Source organism: Eptesicus fuscus, chromosome 1 (assembly GCF_027574615.1).
Source record: "Eptesicus fuscus isolate TK198812 chromosome 1, DD_ASM_mEF_20220401, whole genome shotgun sequence".
NCBI lineage: Eukaryota > Metazoa > Chordata > Mammalia > Chiroptera > Vespertilionidae > Eptesicus > Eptesicus fuscus.
In genome coordinates this window covers 34,353,812-34,370,247 of record NC_072473.1, presented here as the reverse complement: position 1 = coordinate 34,370,247, position 16,436 = coordinate 34,353,812, and the positions used below count along the sequence as shown (strand labels likewise).

Here is a 16,436-nt window from a genome sequence, read left to right as displayed (position 1 = left end):
TTTGAATACTTGAATCTGAAAACAAGCAGATGTGTAAAATATGCTGTTAGAACTTACAAATGAAGAGAGCATTTTTCCATGAGTAGTGTTTTTGCCCAATTCCTGTTAATGTTGGGGAATGTTTCTCAATAGAAAAATAAAATATATTATAAGATTAATGTAGATTTGTGTTTCTTAGCCAAAACTTGGTGAAATATTTCAACATGTTCATAGAGAACAGATTCAGAAATAAAAATGACAACTTTTTTCCCAAAGTGACCAAAATTAAATGTGTTTTCAAAGAGTTAGAACTGAATGCATAATCCATTTTCTTATGAAATATGCTATTAAATGTTTATAATTAATAAAAAAAATGAATCAGATACATGCTAGAGATCTTTTGTAGAGATAATGATGTGACACTTTCTTTGTGTGAATTTTGTTTTGTTTTACCTTCAGCCTGAACTTCAGTCTAGGTAGTATTATTTATATTGGTCTAAGTCAGTGGTCAGCAAACTCATTAGTCAACAGAGCCAAATATCAACAGTACGATTGACATTTCTTTTGAGAGGCAAATTTTTTAAACTTAAACTTCGTCTAACACCACTTCTTCAAAATAGACTTGCCCAGGCCGTGGTATTTTGTGGAAGAGCCACACTCAAGGGGCCAAATAGCCGCATGTGGCTCACGAGCCACAGTTTGCCGACCATGGGTCTAAGTAGTCAGTCTAAGGCAGCAATGGTGTAGAAGAAAGCAATTGGATTAAGAGGCAGTTGTGAGTTTTCACTCCAGCTCTGAGGTTTATGTGATAAGTTGCTTTGATTCTGAATTTCCTGTAATTTATACAATGGTGATAACAATATCTATCCCACAGGGCTATTGTGAGTATATCAAGTAAGATGCAAATACATATAAGTTTAGACACATGAAAGGCCTCTATTTTTCTAACAATCAGTCCTGTTAAATAAGAGTAAATTAAGTTAAACAACAATTTTAATTATTCTGACTAAATAATAAAGTTACTATCCATATAACAAGATTTTTGAGCCTCATCTGTACCTAATCCTCAATTAGGTAAGAATTTTATCAGAGTAATTTATTTCAGACTTAAAAAGTCTATCTTATACTGAGATCCTGGCTAATCTTTGTGAAAAATGTTTTCCTTCATCCCTACACATTTATAATCCTGCAAGTTATTTTAATGTTGTGTGCTCATGCATGTTGACACACATCTCCCTCTCTCTCTCTCTCTCTCTCTCTCTCCCTCTCTCTCTCTCTCTTTCTCTCTCTCTCTTGTAATATTAAGTTCTGAAAACATCTTAAAGGACTTAGATTAACCTCAGAAATTATAAGGAATATGTAACGCAGTAGAAAGGAAAAGTTGAAATTGGGTACCACTCATTATCTTTAAAATGAACACATGCCTCTGCCTTCCAGCTGTGGGAAATCTCACAACAGATGGGAGGCGAGGTGGAACTTTAAATTTTAGAATGAGAAAAATAATTTCTCTCTTAGTAGACTACTTCAAACTCTTGGAAGTCCAGAGACCAAATCTTAAATTGTAATTTCATTACGGACAAACTGCACTTGCACTGTATGACTTTTTGTTTTAATAATAACTATACTCATTTCCCCCAGACATAATTACTGGGAAAGATTCTGTAGAAAATAGAAAGCTTTAACAAAGTTTCCATTAAATTAAGGGGTAACAAAAAACTAAACCAAATTCAAGTCAAATCTGTGTAATGTGTTTTATCTTTCACACTTTTCTCCTTTGCTCCTGTTCCTCGTCTAGTACAATACTTAGATATAAACCAATTAATCAGCAGGGAGCTTTTACCTTAATTATAAAGTGAAACAACTTAGTTAATGAAGTTTGAAAGCCTTGTTAGTTCCCACTCCAGACCGGTAGTTTTGAATGGGCACCAAATTAAAATGCTTAGAAAAGGCTGCTGTTGTCTGATTGTAATGTGAATATTTGAAACAGCCCTAATGATTTGAGTCACCCTGGTGTTATTTATTTATTTATTTATTTACTTACTTACTTACTTACTTATTTATTTTTGAACCTCATCCTTTGCCCTTGGTGTAGAGATAAAATGCAAACACTCCCTGGGTCCCAAGCAGCATTCACTTTTGAATAGTTCATTCACAGGGAACCATTTGTTTGAAGAGGCTTTTTGTCTGATTATTGGCCCTGGCCATTAGGGCTCAGGCAGAGATGTGATGAGCCTTGCAGGAGAAATTAAAGAAGATGTAAACAGTAAATGCAGACATTTTGCAACATAGCTAAAAATAAATTGCACTACAGGCAATTATGCAAGTTTTACTGGATACATTAAAAAGACATTAAATGCACAGCTGTTTTAAGTGTCTTTTAAGCTGATAAATTAACTGTCTAATAAATTGTAAGATTTGTCAGCTAATAATGCTATTTTATCTGCTTTAACATATGCCTTCCTAGTTCATGAAGCATTATTGTAAGTGCCAAAAGGAGATAATGTGCATTTTACAGTGTTATGTCTTAAGTGGAATGGATCATTGGCCATGAAGAAGTGTTAATAAATCTCCTAGGCTTTGTTAATTGCACTCAATGAAGTGTCACTATTAAAACACAAAAGATGTGATAGAGAAAGCTGAACATAATGTCTTTCAGTTTTACAATTAACACCTCACTAGGCAAGTCGACTAAAAATGCCATAATTTGTTGAAGCCTTATTAACTTACATTTTCCTAGTCAAGGTCATAATTGTGGATGGCTTTAAAGCTATCTTTTAATGCTCATTGCAAACAGTATCCTTGCTGGAGAGAAGAAACATTTTTTCCCCCTCTGAGTGACATGAGATTCAAGAGAAATAAAGCAGCACTGAAATAAACAACAGTCTTTTACAATCATTCACCATCAAGCATGTGTTTTGTCCTTGACTTGAGAAAAATGCTATTTTGTTTTGTTTGTCCCAAGATGGCAAGTAAAGGAGGGTAGTGTACACTATGAAATTAAAAGACACTACTTCATAGACTATTAAGCATAAGTCCTTGGCCATTAAAAATAATAATAATACATTAAAAATTTAGTTTATGTGAAGTTAAAGTATTTTTCCCTTTTGAATTCAGGCAAGAGACACAAGTATACTTAACCTGAAAAATTGATATGACATTTTTTTTCCTATAAGTTTTGAGAAACTTACAATGAGAGTCATGTTGTTTACACGTTAGAGCAAGAAGACTTTTTCCCCTTTACTGTTAAGAATTTACCCTCTATCAGTTTTGATTACCTTGTCAGTGTGCAATTCTGGCCCTGCAAATCACGAGTTCCATCTTTAAAAATGCTGTGGCTTTCACAATGACTTTCAAAAGTGATGTGTGGGTGAAGTAAAGAGGGAACAATGAAACTCCATATCTCCTTTAACATAGATGGATCTTCATCTTTTGGGTCAAGTATTACATATTTCATGTGCTTGTTTAAGTATAAGATTTACCAAAATATTAACTATCAAAAAACAAATTTGAGGCAATTTTAGAAATCCTGCATTAGGGTCTCTGTTCAATTCATGGCCAAATCAGTGATCCACTGTCTCAATTAACTAAATCCATTAACTAAATAAGAACATCCACCTAACATGATCAATGTCAGGATTAAGAAAGAAACTTTATGTGAAACCACTTTGAAAAGCAAAATTAACATTAGTTATTATTTTAAAAATAGTTTCTATTGAATTTATTGGGGGTGAAATTGGTTAATAAAATAATATAGGTTTCAGGTGTGCAATTCTATAATACATCATCTGAATATTGTATTGTGTGTTCACCACCCAAAGTCAAGTCTCCTTCCATCACAATTTACCAGTATCCCCCATATACCTCCCTTTCTCTCTGGTAATCACCCTACTGTTGTCTGCCTATGAGAATTTTTTTTACTTTATCCCTTCACTTTTTTCACATAGCCCCCCATCCCTTCCCCTCTGACAGTTGTTAGTCTATTCTCTGTAGCTAAGAGTTAGTCTGTTTCTATTTCGTTTGTTAGTTTATTTTGTTCATTAGATTCCACATATAAGTTAAATCATTATGGGTTACATTGTCAGTTATATAATTCTGTTATTTAAAGCACTTTTACATCTACTACCTCAATTTATCTTTACAACAATCTTTTGAAAAGGTAGAACAAGTATTTCTAAATACAAATATTTTCCATTGAGTATAATGTGTTATGCTAGAAGTTGTTTTCTATAACCAACTATGATACAGAGTTTATATTCTAAAGATTTTCATCTAGTTGTATAATCATGCCGGTATTTTAGTAGAGGCAATGGAAACTCAGGGAAGTGAAATCTTCCTAACCTACCTAGTAAGGTTAAGCGGGAAAAACCCAAGCCTTCAAATATATTTCAGCTCTATAAACCCCTTGAGGCTGTGAAACAAATCCCCTAATTGTCAGTCCAATGCTCTTTCACATGCCCACACTGCTTCACTTAGACCACACAGAAAATGAAAATGAAATAGGTCAAATGTTAGAAACCATTGTGGGAGTTCTAAAATCTATGTTGATATTTGGAATAGGTTGGATATAAGGACAAGAATAAAAGAACTTCAAACCTTTTGTGCTACATTCAGTAAAGTATTTGAGTAGGGCTCTCTCAGATAGCTTCATTTCTGGCCAGACCACCCCAAATAAGTAGGAAGTCCTAATTATCCTCACCATCAATCCTTTTATTTGTGATGGAGCATGAATGGGGTGATTTCATCTTAAGTGAAGATTATACACTGTGCTATGTGAACCAGTCTTCAAATGAGCTTAAAAGAAGCTTTTAAAGAATATAAATCATCAGTAGTGGAAACTACATTGTTTGGGCTTTTTTCTCCTTAAACTCCTAAACATTTTGATCACTTTTCTCTTTGAACTACTGCTTCTACTTGAAGCTAGAAACCATAAGGAAAGAAAAAGCATCAGCTCTTTCATTGGTGTCTTGATATGCATGTGAAGAAAATTTTAAAAATCTAAGTTATCCAGTTGGCATAAGATTTCTAAGTGCATGACTAGTATGCCCACAGTTGAGATAGAAGTATCTAAATTTCTTAATACAGTCAAGTAAAAAAAAATATGTACCATATTCATCTCAAGATAAAAAGTCTCTGTATTTTAAACAAAATGAATTATAAATAAATCAAGAAACTTAAAAAGATAAAATGAAAAAGAGAGGAAGGAAGGAAGGAAGGAAGGAAGGAAGGAAGGAAGGAAGGAAGGAAGGAAGGAAGGAAGGGAAATGAAGGAATAGGGAAATATATTATCATATATTAAAAGATAAGAAGTGCACATATTTCGAGTTCTTCTCAATGACCAGGGTCCATATTCCCATAAAACATGTTAAGTATTTTGTATCTTAGCAAGTCCAATGTTATATCTTCTATTATACACCAGTTCAAGTTCCCATAGTATATTTATAATTTGTTGAGGGCTTACTTTGTTGTAGGTACTCGTGTAAAAACTTCACTTATATTAGCTCATTTAATTTTGCCAATAACATCATGAGGCAGGTTATATAAATATCTTTCATTTAATATACATTGAAAAATGAAAGCACAGAATGAGATTAAATAATCTGGATTACAAAGCTAGTGACTTACAGATGTAGGCTGTCTAGTTCTAGAACTCAAGATCCTAAGCACCTACAGCATACTCACTATGTAGTATTCTCTCTTTCTTCCAGGAATATATGAAAATACCATGCCCTCTTTTCAGTTTTTCTGAGTAAAAGACATTACACATAGCATAGCCAAAATGCATGTAATAAAACCCAAAGGGTGTTTATTAACAGTAAGTTCAATGTGAGAAAGAAGAAGGACATATCTTGGCTTCTAAGATGCTAAAGCAATCTATACTAATAAAAGAGTAATATGCTAATTAGACCAAGAGACCTTCTAGACATCCTTCTGGACAAAGCCATGGTGGTGGGGCTGAGGCAGAGGTGGTTAAGGGTGATCAGGCTGGCGGGAGGGCAGTTGGGGGCCATGAGGTGGGCCAGGGAAGGAAGGTGGGAGCCATGAGGCCGGCCAGGGAGGGCAGTTGGGGGCCATGAGGCTGCCCAGGAAGGGCAGTTGGGGGCGATCAGGCCGGCAGGCAGAGTGGTTAGGGGTGATCAGGAACGCAGGCAGTTGAGCGGTTAGGAGACAGTGATCCCGGATTGTGAGAGGGATGTCCGACTGCCGGTTTAGGCCCAATCCCACAGTGACCTAAACTGGCAGTTGGACATCCCCCAAGGGGTCCCAGATTGGAGAGGGTGCAGGCCAGGCTGAGGGACACCCCCTTGCCCTTGTGCACAAACTTCGTGCACTGGGCCACTAGTCTTTAATAAAAGAAAGTTTTCTAAAATAAAGAAGCTCATGGACTTTTAGTTTATATTACTACACTTACACCCAGAAAATTATGTTTAGTTATGGGCACTACACAGGATATTGACAAACAAGAGTCCATTTATAAGAAAATGTCTGGAATTGTATAAAGATTGGAAAGCATGTCAGAGTAGGAAAAATTGATAGAACTTGAAACTAAAAATGTTAATAAATCCAAGGGCCTTTAATTTCTGTATTTAGATAGCTGAAGAACTGTTATATGAAAACAATAAAACCTATATTACCACATATAAAAAGAAAAATATCAATGTTCATGAGGAGAACAAACAGAATTTATTGCCTGGGAAATTAGTGAGTTTTCTGTCAATAAAAGTGATCAAGCAATGATACTGTACATTCACATGTTTAAAATGCTCTAGAGGGGACTCAAGCTTTGGAGGAAGGCATTGAAGTGTCTTGCTTTAGTCCAATTTCGGCTGATATAACAAACATACCCTAAACCAGATGGCTTAAACAATAGAAATGTATTTCTCAAAGTTGTTGAGGCTATAAATCTAAGATTAAGTTTCCAACATATGCAGTGTCTAGTGAAGGTTAACTTTCTGGTTCATAGATACTGCCTTTTTGTTGTGCCCTCAAATGGGAAAGGGACATGGAGCTCTCTGGGTCTCTTTTAAAATTTTCTTTATTTTTTTTATTGTTAATGTATTACAAATAGTAGTACATGTGTCTCCTTTTCCCTCAATTGACCTCCCCCCAGCCTCCCCTATCCCCGGCACATGCCCTCATCCTCCCGCCCTCCCACCAGTGTCTGTGTCCATTGTTTATCCTTATATGCATGCATACAAGACCTTCAGTTGATCTCTAGCCACCCCCTCCGCCCCGCAACTAATCCTCCCCTGCCTTCCACTATAGTTTGACAGTCTGTTCCATGCTTCTTTGTCTCTGTATCTGATTTTGTTTATCAGTCTCTGGGTCTCTTTTACAAAGACACTAATCCCATTCATATGGATTCTGCCCTCATGACCTAAATACTTCCCAAAGGGCCACCTCCAAATATCATCACATCTAGGATTAGGTTTCATCATACGAATTTAGTAAGGAAACAAACATCCAGTTTATAACAAATCTCAAGTGTCCCTTCATATTCTAAATCTACACACAAATTCCTGGGCCTCTGGTATTCAAAGATCTGGAAACTGGGGTGTGTTCCTGTGTGAAATCGTGAAGGTAATTCATCTTATTTTTCAATACTACTTTCTTCTGATGTAATATCTTTCACTGTTACCTTCTGCTGCCCAATAAACACCCACTTTTATCTCACCCACCACTAGGAGCTCAGATCTCTCCTGGCAGACTTCATGCTCTGTTCCTTTCTTAGACTTCTTCCCTAGTCTTGTTTACTATTTTTTTATGTGCTATCAATTCAGACAATAATCTAAGCAAAGTGGGTTATAATGGGTTAATGGTTTTATACAAACAGATAAAATATGTGGGTTCTGTCAGTGACTTTATCTATATAGTCAATTAAGGGTTGCAAGGCAGTTAAGGATGGAGTCAAACACCTCTGTTTATTTCAGATCTTGAAAAGGAGCATGAGGAATGAAAGGAAATATACCACAGAATGAGCACTGTGAAAGGAGCTTTATTCATATAGAGCCTTAACATATTCTCTCTACCAGTGATCATAAACAGAATGGAAGTCCAAAGACAGCCTCAAAATATCCCGGGGAAGTTTATAGAATCTTCTTCAACAGAGATCTATAAAAGAGCATAAAGTAATCTTTGAGAGTTACTAATAATTCCCTTAGGTATTGTAATATTCAAAGCCCTTCCAAACATATAACCTCATATCATTCTTTCAAAACTCTTTGAGGTAGGTGAGATTGAAATAATTATTCAAATTTTACAAATGAGAACTTGAGATTCAGAGTCTTTAAATAAGTGGCTTACATTATATATGCCTAATTATGGACAGAACTAAGGTAAATTTACATATCTTAAAGCATTGTTTGGTGATATTTTTGATAATTTTTAAAATTACAAATGAGCATTTATTTGGTGTGTATCATAAAACAAACCCTGTATTAAGCAATTTAGAGATTGTTTTATTGAATTATTTGGAATGCATTATGATATAGGCATTATCATGGCAGTGCCACATATATGGAAACTGAAGGTCATAGAGATTAGTGAAACTGCATATTTAGTAAATAGAAGAGTTAGCATTTTAGGCAAAAATTTGTTTGAATATTAATTCCATATAATTTTCTCATCAAAACCACCATCTGTTTATCACACCAGTTCCACAATAAGAGTTGTTTACTTTTAAGCTCTTCATTTCCAATTTGACCTTCTCGCTTTAATAATTGTTTAAATTCACACACAGTATTTTTTTTTTTTTACATCAACAATCCTTTTTATTGTAGCTGAGTGTGGTCAGGTTTTTTTTTTTAATTTCTTTATTGATTAAGGTGTCACATATTTGTCCTCATCCCCCCATTCCCATCCCACACCCCTCCCCACGGATGCCCCCACCCCCCTGTTGTCCTTAACCATTGGTTAGGCTCATATGCATGCACACAAGTCCTTTGGTTGACCTCTCCCCCCTACCCTCACCCTCCCCTACCCTCCCTCTGAGGCCCGACAGTCCGGTCGATGCCTCCTTGTTTCTGGGTCTGTTCTTGTTCATCAGTCTATGTTGTTCATCATTTCCCCTAGATGAGTGAGATCATGTGTTACTAGAAATATACTTATAAGAACCGAATGTGAGACGAGCAATAATAGTTATGCTGACAGGCAAATGAATCAGTCTGTAGTGAGTTTCTTTCTGGACCAACAGTTCTTTTGAGACCCAATTTCAATGTCCACCAGTTCCTTATGTGTACATGTCGACACTGACTTTTCAGCTCTGGATGGTGGACAAATGGTGGTAATGCAGGTCCGACTCCCTCTGGTTTGGTCTCGCCCGGACCCAGGGGCGCGGCCTTACCTAGACTCAGGTGCGTGCAGCCTCACCCGGACCCGGGCTCCAGCCTCACCCTGACCCAGGGGCGCGCGGCCTCACCCGGATCTGGGGGCATGCAGCCTCACCCGAGCCCGGGATCCAGCCTCACCCGGACTCAGGGGCGCGTGGCCTCTCCTGGACCCAAGGGCGCGCGGCCTCACCCGGGCCCAGGACCCAGCCTCACCCGGACCCAGGGGCACGTGGCCTCTCCTGGACCCAGGGGTGCAGCCTCACCCGGACCCGGGGGCGTGCGGCCTCACCCGAGCCTGGAATCCAGCCTCACCCGGACCCAGGGGCACTTGGCCTCTCCTGGACCCAGGGGCGCAGCCTCACCTGGACCCGGAACCCAGCCTCACCCGGATCCAGGGGCGCACGGCCTCACACGGACACAGGATCTGGCTTCACCCGGACCCAGGAGTGTGCAGCCTCACCTGGACCAGCGGCGGGCTGGTCCGAGGTCATTGCGGTGGCACTCGGGTCTGCAGCGGTGACCAGTTGCCGGGTGAGCGCACCTGGATCCGGGACCCAGCTGGGCCACGTCTTCCCGATCCCAACTCCCACGGACCCGGGGGTGCGTGGCCTCACCCGGACCCGGGGGCGCACGGCCTCACCCGGTCCCAGGGGCAAGCAGCATTACCCGGATCCAGGGGCGCACGGCCTCACCCGGACCCGGGGGCGTGCGACCTCACCCCGGCCCAGGACCCAGCCTCATCCAGACCCAGGAGTGCGTGGCCTCACCCGGATCCAGGGGCGCATGGCCTCTCCTGGACCCAGGGGCGTGTGGCCTCTCCCGGACCCAGGGGCGCGCAGCCTCACCCAGACCCAGGACTCAGCCTCACCCTCACCTGGGTCCCAACCTCGCCCGGACCCAGGGGCGCGTGGCCTCACCCGGATCCAGGACTCAGCGGGGCTTCGTCTTCTTGATCCCAATTCCTGTCGGTCAATTCCCTCTCAGCAATTCCTCCTGCCATTTTCTCAAAGTTCTGGGGCGGCTGCAGCGGAACTCGCTGGGCAGCAGGCTCGGCGAGGCTCCCGAACACACAGTATTAATTTCTTAGTTTAAAAGCTCAGATATCTAGTCACCCAAAATAGACACCCTTAGTTTTAAAAATATTTAAAACAGATAATACTTATACAAATGCATAAGTAAATATATATTACTTAATATATAATGCGTATGTTAAAAATAAAATAATACAAAAGGAAATAGAGTGAAAAGCAAGTTTCTTTTTTATCAATGAATATTTATCCCTGAGTTCTCCATAAACCACACCCCTCATGCTTACTGTCTTTCTTCAAAAGTAACCACTCTTGCCCTAACAGGTTTGGCTCAGTGGATAGAGCATCAGCCTGCGGACTGAAGGGTCCCAGGTTCCATTCCAGTCAAGGGCACATGCCTGGGTTGTGGGCTTGTTTCCTAGTAGAGGACATGCAAGAGGCAGCCAATCGATGATTCTCTCTCATCATTGATGTTTATACCTCTCTTTCCCTCTCCCTTCCTCTCTGAAATCAATAAAGATATATTTTTTGGGAAAAAAGTAACCACTCTTACCAGTTTCTAGTATATCCATCCAAGGATATTTTGTTATTGTGTTCATATGATGGAAATGCTGTATGTATATGCGTGTATATGCATATGTATATTCTATATTAATATAAACTTGAATACAAATGTGCAACTGCAAATTATGTATATGAACACATGCATATATCTATGGAAAAATTACTAGAAGTAGAATTATCAGGGTTCATGTTATGTGTATTTTTTTACTTTGGTAGATATTGCCAAGTTGTCCTCCAAAGAAGATATGTCAACTTAAGTCCTACAAACAATTTGTCAGAATGCCTGTTTTCCCACAATCTTTATGAGACAGTATATCATCAAACATTTTAAAATTAAAGGCAAAATGGCAACTCATAGTTTTAATTTGTATATATTTTATATTATTGATATTGTGCTTCATTTTATATGTTTAAAAACATTTGAATATCAATGAATTGTCTTAATATGTGCTCTGCTTCTTTTTGAACAGGGTTGTTGGCTTCTTCTTATTGATTTTTAGAATTTTTGGTTTAATAAAGAAATAATGCTTTGTCACTGGTATATTTTATATTCTATTTTCACCTTGTCATTTACATTTTCATGTTTCATTATTCAATGCATGCAATGTAAAATGTTACAAAGTTACATTTACCTAATTTTTAACTGTTTTTAGGTTTTGTGTGTTGGTTAAAAAAAGCCTTAATTAGTCCAAGATTATTTAAATATATCCTCTGTATTTTGTTCTAGATCTTTTATAATAACTACACTTAGAAAGCCAGATTTGTGAATGAAATACGACAAAATCATACTCTGATCTCAAAGATATAATCAGGATTGTCAATTTTTTAGCAAATAAAAAGACCAATTATTTAAATATGTGTATTTAAAATTTTCATTTTAATTCAGTTACTTATTAGGATAGATTTAGCCAAAATTTGTGAAACATGGAACCACATGACAAAGTAAATTAGACAAAGTGAACTTTGGTTAGAATCATGAATGTGGGAAAAGGGAAGACAACAAAAGACTACTTGCCCTGGCCGGTGTTGGTTGAGCCTCATCCTGTGCACCAAGAGGTCACTGGTTCTATTCTTGGTCAGGGCACATGCCCAGGTTGTGGGTTCAATCCCCAGTTGGGATGGGTATGGGAGGCAATTGATCAGTGTTTCTTTGTCACATTAATGTTTCTCTCTCTTCCTTCTTCTGTCTCTCTTTCTCCCTTCCTCTCTCTCTATAATAAATAAAAACATTTTTTAAAGACTACTTTCACCAGATAGTTGAAGAAAAATTGTGTGTACAATTAATTGTTAATGAATGGTTAGAAGTATTGCTGAAAGATGCTTACAGTTGCATTAACTTAGTATTTCTCTTTTGTAGTGTGGTATGTTGCATCAGGATTTGGAGAGACAATAAGCATTAGATAGTGGGATTTCTACTAATTTACTTCCTTACAGAGAGGTTCATCCTGCTGACAGAACTGTTTTCCAGAGATAAAAGATGGAGGCTCTCACACTAAATTAAGGATTCATGAAGCATGCATGTATTTCCTCCCGCTAAACTCTGAAGGGCTTGCCTGTTGGCAGAAATGACTTAAACAGATATCCATCTGTAATACATTAAATAAATTAGAGGCTGAAATTGCTTAACTGATGCTCAATATATTTGCCGAAACAATAAGCTTTGAGAAAAGTGGTTGCAGCTTTATTTCCTTAGGAAATTTCAATAATTAAATCAATAGATGAATGCAAACCAATTTTAATGCAATGTAACTAGTGGGCAAGACACTCAATTTCAGGAATGTGAAAAATGCTGTATTATTTTGTTATATTCAGTGGTCTCCCTAAAAGACTTTTTTCTCCCTAAAGATTGTTAAACGAAACATGTTGCTTTCTTTGCTCTTCACATCCATTTTAAGATTAAGATAAAAAGCTGAGATTTACCTGTATAATTTTGACTTATCATTCACAATGAAGAAGAAGGCCAGCAGATGGGAAGAATTACACAGTAGTTCTGTAAAATGTCTAAAATGTGCTAAAGCTGAAAGAAAAGTGGTTTATGAATTTGCAACTCCCATCTCCTCATTGTTAATAGCCTGTTTGATTCCAAACAAGGTGGTGTTTGAACGTGATTAGATCATGTATAAAGAGCAAAGAACAGGAATATCAGAGGAAAATATATGCAAACAGGAAGATCATTTTATTAGGAACTGACCTAGGCAAAGATGGTAAATAGGTAAGTATCTTTGATGCCTGTCCCAGCCTCCTTTATGCTGTCAATTGGCCCCCCCGTTGCTTTCATATGTTAGGAGCTGTGAAGATAACATCTGCTGGAGAAAAAGCTGCTAAATTAACACCATCTTAAATTACTATATTATACATGTACATAAGTTCAGTCAGAGCCAAAACAGCAATGTTGACCCATACCCGAGTTTGGGGAATAAGGCCATGAGCTTTAAAATAAAAGGCTGTCCCAACGTTCTACCTTTGTGAACTCAGAGAAATATCTAATTCTTTCTGATATTCAATATATATCCTCATTTGTTGATTAGGGTAGTTAATTCACAGAGATGTTTAGATAATTAAATTAAAAAATGTAAAATTTAACTAAATTGCTTAGCATATAATATACACTCAATAAATGTTAACTATTGTTATTTGATTATTTTTCCCCCAATGCTTCAAAGTGTACTTGTCTGACCAGTGCCTACAACATTGTGAGTACCTCAATGAATGCTAGTTAAATCTGAAAAGCATGTGATTATCTATTTCACATTCAAATGTTAATGATATAGTAACTTAGCTTATTTGTTTATAGTGAAACAAATTATTTTCTTTATTCTTTTGAAATAAATTTTTCTTTAGATGGTAATACTTTAATTAAAATCCATGGCTCATATGTCTAGAAACATAGCTGGGCAGAAAAAAATGTTTAACATTGGGAGAATTTTCCTTTATCCGTCAGGTCCCAACAGGAACATATGATGAAAAAGTGGAATCATTGTGGTTAGGAACATGGACGTTAGATTTAGAATGATTTGGAGTCAAGTATTGGTTCCATCACCTTCTAGCTATATGATCTTGGATAAATCACTTAACATTTCTGAGCCTCATATCAGAACTGAATACATGTTATTTTTATTGTTGTTATTAGTTGAGACACAATATTGTCTTAAACATAAAATTTAAACACAGGGCACAGAAGTTCTGTAGTATAAGCAACCTCCCTGAAATGGACTCAAATGGAACAAACAGCTATTCAGTCTTAATAAGTATAATAGAGTACATCTCAGTTAAAGCACAGATATCTGGGGTTTTATGTCTACAACAGTGTATACTATACATAAGGACACACCTCCTGAAGTCCTTCACAAGTGGCTTTATAAATTTCACTTTCAAATCGTGGTAAATGCATTTCCTGATAATTACTATAGAGTAGAATTTGATTTAGAAATGTAAGGGAATTCTTAAAAGCAATGATATTTCTTTCAGCTACTCCTAGTAACCTGAGATTCTTGTACAAATGTACTAGGACAAAATATCCAACAAAAGCATGTACCAAAAGAACTCTATCATTCCAGTCTTTCTGCCTTGGCATGGGTCAAAAGCTGATCATATTTTAAAATACATGCATTTCAATTTAAGTGGTCTAAAAGCCAAAGGCCTCTCTGAAAGCCAGTAACACTATACAATAATTCTTAATGCTGTAGAATCTAGTAGTTATCTGTGCTTTACAAAACATTGAATTTCCCTTTCACTAACCTCTGCATTTTAACTCCTTTAATGATAATGACTGTTTTGCTTCTCAAAGAAAAAAATTAGAAGTGTAAATTCAAAATTAATTTTGTTTTCCACTCGAGACCATTAGTTGATCTTTATTTAAGGATCTTCTGTCCCCTCTCCCGACCCCAGTTAATTCTTGTAGTGAATTTTTATTTTGACTAAGTTAAATGTAATTATTTTAATTGCATTTAGTTGACATCCCATAATGTATCTAAGGATAGTTTTAAGGTTAAAAATAATGTCTGTTAAATTAAGATGTTCTATCTTAGGATAGATCCAGAAATTATCATGTATAACTTTTCAATTTTTAAATAAATATGTCATTACTATCAACATAGTTGAGGCCACGTCTACCAGTATAAAATTCAATATGTTCAATATGTGCTCTGTACATAGCCACACACACACACACACACACACACACACACACACACACACACACACACAAAATGCTTCTGTATTTTCAGTTACAATTTTGTCTCAATACCATTTTTTTAAACCAAACTTGTTGCTTGTCTCATTTTCGGTTCTTATAAGTGTATTTCTAGTATCACATGATCTCACTCATCTATGGGAAATAATGAACAACATAAACTGATGAACAAAAACAGACCCGGAGACAGGGAAGCATCGACCAGACTGTCAAACCTCAGAGGGAAGGTAGGGGAGGGTGGGAGTAAGGGGGAGAGATCAACCAAAGGACTTATATTCATGCATATAAGCCTAACCAGTGGTCACAGACAATAGGGGGTTGGGGGCATGCGTGGGGAGGGGTTTGGGATGGGAATGGGGGGATGAGGACAAATATGTGATACTTTAATCAATAAAGAAATTAAAAAAACAAAAACAAACTTGTATCATTAACATAGGCTCATCCTCAACAGTCTTTTAAATTTAAACCACAAATTAAAAATGGTTTATTTTCCAGTGGCTTATAAAATAAAAACCTGTACTTTTTATATTAAATATTATTTATTCAACATGATTTTCCCTGCTATAATTTATTTGTACGGGATAAAGTGTACTTTTTAAGTTGTAGATTATTTATTTTCTTATTTTCCAATCTATTAAATTAAAAATCACATTTTCAATTTCCCATCCTGGCTAATGATTATTTATTTTATTTATTTTTATCCAGTTTCAGGTTTAACTGAGAGATTTCAAAATAGCATCTAATAAAACATTTTTTTTTGTTTTTCTGTAAATACTGTGCACTACTATGCTTGCTAAATATTAGAGACACATATTATTTTAACAACATCATGAGAATGTTCTGTATTTGTATTTATTTGTCATCATTGAATGCTGATTAATGGTGTTTACTGAAAAGTTTTTCTCTCAGTTTACATAATTGTATTTATGCAAGTGACATTTTGTGTTCTTTTAATCATGACTGTACTACAGTGACAAAATATATTGTTTTTGAAGGCAGTATACAAAATTCATTTTCCACATTTTATTTATCCATTAAAAATAATTTTGGTGCAAATGAAATACTAAATGTTCTGCTATGCTCATCTAATTGGTGAAAAATACAACATTAATATAAATAATTAATATAAATTTTATTAAGAAACATTTTCATGTTGTCCTAAGGACTTGGTAGCCATTTTCCATGATCATAATCCAATGAACATAAGATTCAGAATTCATCTTTCAATTTTCTGGATTTTATGAATATAAGTTTCTTCATCATTTAATGGCGTGGACAGAGTTGCATTTGTTGCTTCTGAGTTGTGAATCTGAAAGGAGTACTTTTACTTTTTTTCATTGTTTTTAT

General features: G+C 36.7%; 1 protein-coding gene across 1 annotated transcript in view; it reads right to left on the bottom strand.

The window, feature by feature from the left end:
• LOC103304817 (spermine synthase-like) overlaps nucleotides 1-16,436 on the bottom strand; it is a 99,051-nt gene that overhangs the window by 17,438 nt on the left and 65,177 nt on the right. The window contains 1 exon segment of the mRNA XM_054715351.1: nucleotides 3,255-3,436. Coding sequence (XP_054571326.1) covers nucleotides 3,255-3,436 — 182 coding nt within the window.